Source organism: Crocuta crocuta, unplaced genomic scaffold, assembly GCF_008692635.1.
Source record: "Crocuta crocuta isolate KB4526 unplaced genomic scaffold, BGI_CrCroc_1.0 scaffold32, whole genome shotgun sequence".
NCBI classification, from domain to species: Eukaryota; Metazoa; Chordata; class Mammalia; order Carnivora; family Hyaenidae; genus Crocuta; species Crocuta crocuta.
In genome coordinates this window covers 442,143-448,142 of record NW_027529424.1, presented here as the reverse complement: position 1 = coordinate 448,142, position 6,000 = coordinate 442,143, and the positions used below count along the sequence as shown (strand labels likewise).

Here is a 6,000-nt window from a genome sequence, read left to right as displayed (position 1 = left end):
TGGCTGGCTGACTGGGGGGGTGGGGGGGGCAGGGAGTGAATTAGAAGTGTAGCCAATGGCAATGGCAGGAAGAAGCAAGAGCCCAGGAAGTGGGGCAGCTCAGACTGATGCAATTAGGAGATGCCGTAGATGTTGTCAAGGGCATCAAGAATCTCAAGTTTTGTTTTGTTTTTTTTTGATAGTTACAGAGAGAGGGAGGCAAACCCCAAGAGACTCAAATACAGAGAACAAACTGAGGGTTGATGGGGGGTGGGGGAGAGGGGAAAATGGGTGATGGACACTGAGGAGGGCACTTGTTGGGATGAGCCCTGGGTGTTATATGTAAGCCAACTTGACAATAAATTATATTAAAAAAAAAAAAGAATCTCAAGAAAGAAGGTGAGTAATAATGTTTCTTTGAACAGTGGCAAAGTTAGTTTTAAGTCTGTGTTTTTTCTCTCTCAAGCAAATATAATTGCATATGAAATTTAAATTTTAAAAAATACATGTGTTGTGACTCAAGTTGGTTAAGCCCCCAACTTCGGCTCAGGTCATGATCTCGTAGTTCTCAAGTTCGAGCCCCACATCATGCTCTGTGCTGATGGCTCAGAGCCTGGAGCCTGCTTCGGATTCTGTGTCTCCTCTCCCTTCCCCTTTCCCATTTGCACTCTGTCTCTTCCTCCCTCTCAAAAATAAATAATAAAAAAAATTTTAAATTAAAAAAAAAAAAGCACGTGTTAAGCAGGCAGTCCTGTAAGGAAAATGAAACATGGTCTCATGAGCGGCTTGACCAGTAGCTGAGCTTTGAATGAAGATGTCATTTGCCTTATTACCCTAATGTGCTTTCACTGAAGTCACCGTCATTATACAGCTTTTGGCAAACAGATGTGGCCACACCACCACTGACAGGTTGTGTTTATATCCAGGTCTCATTAAGAAGAGAAAGCCTCCGCTTTTCATCATTGACTTTCACACAGATTCAGCGGATAATGCTTTCACACTGCAGTGGTGGAAATGGGGTATGTTCCAACTAGCTTTTGAAGCTTTCCGAATGTGGGAGCTGGAAAGGAGATGTAAAAGTCGGCTTTCAGAGGAGGAGGAGGGGACAGAATCATTCCCACAGTGCTTTTAGAAACTCTTGTCCTATTGTATATACTGATAAGGCCCCTGAAACCACAAACACACATAAAAGATATAAACAGGCCAATGTCAGGCTCATTTCCTGTAATAGGGTATCGCTGCTAAGCTAGTGATGAGCCTAGGGGGACTTGTTCACCAACGTTTGAACCCCGGTTTCCAGGCCACTTTATTATTATCACATCTGGGGAAAATCAGTCAACTAACTAAAAAGTCTTGTTTTAAGGCAGAATTCTGAATTACCAGCAAGAAGTCATGAAGTCTACTTGTTACACGTTGCGTGGCTCCAAATGCATTATGGGAAACTCTTAAGTTTAGAAACTTAAGTCTCCTTGTTGCATGCATTACCCAGACTTGGTTCTGTTTTCTAGTTCGCATTGCTTTGCAGCAGTGAATGTAAAAATGATTTTTTTAAAAAAAACCCGTTTCATTGAAGCAATCCCATAACTTCATTGTGTTTTGTTACCACGTGGTTTAAATAGCACAGTTGTCTTTACTCACAAAAAATGTAAATGGACGTCAAGCACTGAAATCATCTTGGGACCGGGGTCTAACATGAATAGCCTTACGGAGGCTATTTTACAAGGTAATGAAAGCAGTGGCAGACGTGGAGACGAGACCTGGTGGGCTAATCAAAATCATCCTCTGTCACACAGCCTTGTCATGGCACAAGGTACTGCCATCAGCCAGCAGCGTCAACAAAACCTTCCAGTAAGAACGGCACCAGGTTTGATATACAACTTAGATGCTTCCTTGACCTCTTTCCTGGAAGGAAGCCTCTGTCACTAATACCACCGCTACATTCAAACAAGCAATCCATCACCGCCCGGAGTGCTGAGCTATTTATACTGTTGGTGCTAATTCTCTGCGGGAACAATGGATTTCTTCTCCATGACTACGCCCTGTGTCACGCACCAAGGATAAACATGTTTTTCACTTACCACTCTAATGCTAGTTTCCTTTTTTTTTTTTTAATGTTTCCTATTTCTAACATTCCCTCTGTACTTTCCGTGGGAATGTACAATGTAGCAAATGCAAGAGTATGTTCATTTCACCCTTGCTGAGGAAGCAATTTCACTGACATCGCAAAGACCTGTTTGTATGTGGAAACTGCCATGCGAGACCCGGACTACAACACCGAGGAGAATGTTTACATGTCACATAGAGCCCTGGCATGAAGAGACCATTTAATAAAAGCATTTGGTAACATGAAATATTTTAAGTTGATTAGTACAGGAAGCCTGTTTCTCTTTGGGGTTCTGTTTGTGGAAAAGGGCATTAAAAGTGGGTAATGGCGGTCAATATGGTCAAAAGCTTAAGAACTTAGACTTCAGAACATTTTGTTTCATTTATTTTTGGTTATAACACACTTAAATTGAATGCAAACCATCCATAAATACTTATTTATGTCTTTGGAGTCAGCCAGCAAGGCATGTAGATAAATGCTCACCCCCTTAATACTTTAGTATTTGGTATTAAGTATTCTCAAACGTTTTTATCTCTGAATTGTCTCATTTTGGAATTTGATGCTTTATGTATGTTCCTGTAGCCTCTCCAATTCTTCCTTCATTTACACATTTTTATATTTTTTCAGGATAATATTAAAGTAGTCATGTAAGGATAGAGTATAATCATGGTCCATTCTTCCATATGAAGTAAGATGTTGAAAGTATGACCATTTCTATTTTCCATCATTTAGCACTATACTGCTGAATTCACTATTTGAATGAATTCAAATAGTCTGAATTCAAATAGAATGATGATCTCCAGGATGGATTTGGGGAGGGCATTTAGAACATCATTTGGTGTCCTTTGTTTTCAGAGTGACCTACTATTTGTATTTATTCTATTACCTGTAACTGCAACCCGAAGTAAGAAGGATGTGTCAAGGAATTTGCTTTGCATCTTTGTAACAGGTTTTATTTCTCAATAAGTGACTTATATTTTATGAGACATGTATCTTCATGCCTTTTTCAGGACCGACATCACAGACAGTGATGATAAGAAATAGAAACTTTAGGCTACTATCTGAAGGATGGTGTTTCTCAGTATGGGTGCCTTTTGTTTTTTTTTCCTGAAAAAATTACAAATATAAACAAAAGATTCCCAGTGGAAAATATTTAGAACACCTAAACCTTTTGGAAAATATATGTTTATGTAGACACAAAGAAGTGATTTAATATGCTTTTGGTAAAACAATATTACAGAATTCATTCTGTCAGCTTATTACTAATATGGGTAAGATTTTTAAAAATCCCTAAGATTCAGCAGAAAATATTAAGTTAAATTTTAAAAAGACTTCATTAAGGTCATAAAAAGACATAAAGTAAGTTAGAAAACCTTCCTTCTTTAGGGGATGTGGTTTGTGATACTGGTTGCAGATTTTAAAAATTTGCTATATTCTTATAGAGTTTATATATTTTATTTTATTACTATTTTTAATTTTTTNAAAAAAAAAAAAATCCAAACCTTTAATTGAAGTAGCTATTAAAAAGTAATGGATTGCACAAAGTCATCACTCTCTAATCACTTCTTACAGGACAGAAGATAGGTGTAGAGATTTAGCCATATTGCACACTAGTTTTGGAGGACCAAACTGTAGATACTGACTTCAAGAGCTGAGTTATAGAACAAGGGTTTACCCAGCTGAGTATGTGCTGTCGACCCCAGTGCTGTTCAAACTTAAATGTTGTTCAAACTTTTAGAATCACAGACCACAAAAACTTATATACATTTCACAGGCTGCCCTACTATACACATTTACATTTCTCTAATTGGATTGTTTCATGAACAGGACTCTGATATATTATGTTCCATTCAATTTCCTTTTCTTTTAATACTGGCCTGGAGTCATTACATCGATTCCATCATTGGCTAATGGGTTAAAGTCCACACTTGGGCTTTCATGCACACTGTTCCCTCCAAGTCTTCCCACTCACTAAATATTATTTTTGGCCATGAGGGAACAAACAGACTAGACAGTGAAAAGGTAAGTCACACTGAAAAGTATTAGTTTCTGAAGAGTATTAGTCTTAGAAAAAAGGGGCAGCTACCTATCTGCTTTGGCTTATAGTTAACAGAAAAAGCCCTGCCCTCTCTGAACATATGATCTCACCTTCTTTCTGCCATGGGACTCACAATGAAACTATCAAGAGACTCCTTCATTCCTGCAAAGTTAGATTTCAAGTTTGCAAACGCATAATCTATTGTTTTTGGCGGAGATTTTATTCTCAGGGATCAACCGACCCCCAGCTGAGAGCATGGTGGAAATCCTGTTGGGGTATTGGTGAGGGTGGGAGAAGGGATGTGAATCAGAATCAGGAAAAATGGAGGTAAACCAGGGTGGGAGGGTACCCAGGACATAATTTTACTAATATAACTTGGCTTACAAAATGGATCTCTTTTCAAACAAACAAACAAACAAACAAAAAACAAAACAAACAAAAACTTACAAAACTGAAATAACATAAAGAAAAAATGATCTGTGAAAGTCTGGGTTCTAATTCCAGGTTAAGGAGCTTGATTTGTGACCATTCCTTTCACTAGGATCTCTCGAATACTGGATGCTGACCATAATTTTAGGCATTTAAAGAGCTAACCTTCTGATTTGGAGATCGAAGTTAATGCTCACGTTTGTTTTCTCAAGACGTGGAACGGCAAATCGGAGGCCCAGAGAATACTAAAAGAAAAAAAAAATCACAAGACACTAAGATTATTACAGGGAGGGACCATACACATGGCCTAAAAATCTTTTTAAATCATCCCTGCACTTCTCTCTTTCTCTCTCTGCCCCTCGTGGGATTCTGTTTCTCTGCCCCTCTCTCACTTGCGTCTTCTCTCTCTTTCAAAAAAAGGAAAAAAAAACCCACCTCATCCCTGCAAATCCCTACCTGATATTGCTGCCTTTTTCTCTGCTTCCACCCACAGGTTGCCTAGAGAAAGTTGTGGAACTAAATAAAACTGCAGGGCCCAGACATTCAAGTTCCTCTATATGTGGTTCCTTCTCTTCATTTAGTCCTGTACGAACTCTTCTCCTGCAACCTTCCTATGTGCTAAATTAAAAACAACCTAAATATACAAGAGGCAGTTGATCTGGAAAACTAATGCTTGTATTTGATGCGCCTTTATGTAGTCATTGAAACTGTGGGTGTGAAGCCTATGCAACTATGTGGAAAATGCTTCTAATGGAATGACAACCAATAAAGAAAAAGGCTACAAAGCCTTTTTCAGCTATGTGTGTTTCAGCTATGCAGTGTGTTTCAGCTATGGTTTTAAGAGTTTATCGATGGAAAAATTACTATACAGGAGTGAGGGTGTATTGTAAGAAAATATACCAGAATACCATGCTATGGTGATGTTAAAGTTATGAGTGTAGGGATTATTTGTCCACTTTTCTTGATTTTCCAAAGTTTTAAACCTGCTCTTATTATTTTTTAAATCTGAGGACAGATTTTTAAAACTTCAGGAAAAAGAAATCCAATGATAATATCAATAAGGAAGTAAAATAAGAGCTAGTAATTATATTACTTATTCTCCTATGTACTATGCTAAAGCCTTCCATGCCTTGTCTCACATAATCCTGACAACCACCCCATGAGGTAGGTACTGTGATTGTTGACATTTTACAATCAGGCAGTAGTCTGAGGATTAGGGAGATCAAATGCCTTTCTCCAGGTGCACGCAAATGAGCTGTAGACTTGGAATTGAAATTCTTGCAAGCTGACTCCAGAACCTGCACTACATGGCCACTACTCACCGAATTGGTGATTAAAAACTAATGTTAATATGAACCAATAATAATATGTGCTAATAATAAACCATCATTTTTATCATAAATCATCATCATTTCACTAGCCTGTGCTGAATGTGCTAGAAGCCAGGCGC

The 6,000-nt window shown here is 38.3% G+C and overlaps 1 protein-coding gene and 1 long non-coding RNA gene across 3 annotated transcripts in view; one reads left to right on the top strand and one right to left on the bottom strand.

The window, feature by feature from the left end:
* The window catches only part of LOC144226957 (uncharacterized), a 142,591-nt gene extending 137,502 nt beyond the window's left edge, over window positions 1-5,089 (top strand). Inside the window, exon 3 of the long non-coding RNA XR_013333799.1 lies at window positions 5,044-5,089. This is a non-coding gene — a long non-coding RNA (uncharacterized LOC144226957). The remainder of the gene's footprint in view (window positions 1-5,043) is intronic.
* Window positions 1-6,000, bottom strand: part of ITGA8 (integrin subunit alpha 8) — a 179,922-nt gene that overhangs the window by 46,383 nt on the left and 127,539 nt on the right. For both annotated transcript variants that reach the window (XM_077758434.1, XM_077758435.1), the window contains one exon: window positions 4,716-4,795. In XM_077758434.1, coding sequence (XP_077614560.1) covers window positions 4,716-4,795 — 80 coding nt within the window. The remainder of the gene's footprint in view (window positions 1-4,715; window positions 4,796-6,000) is intronic.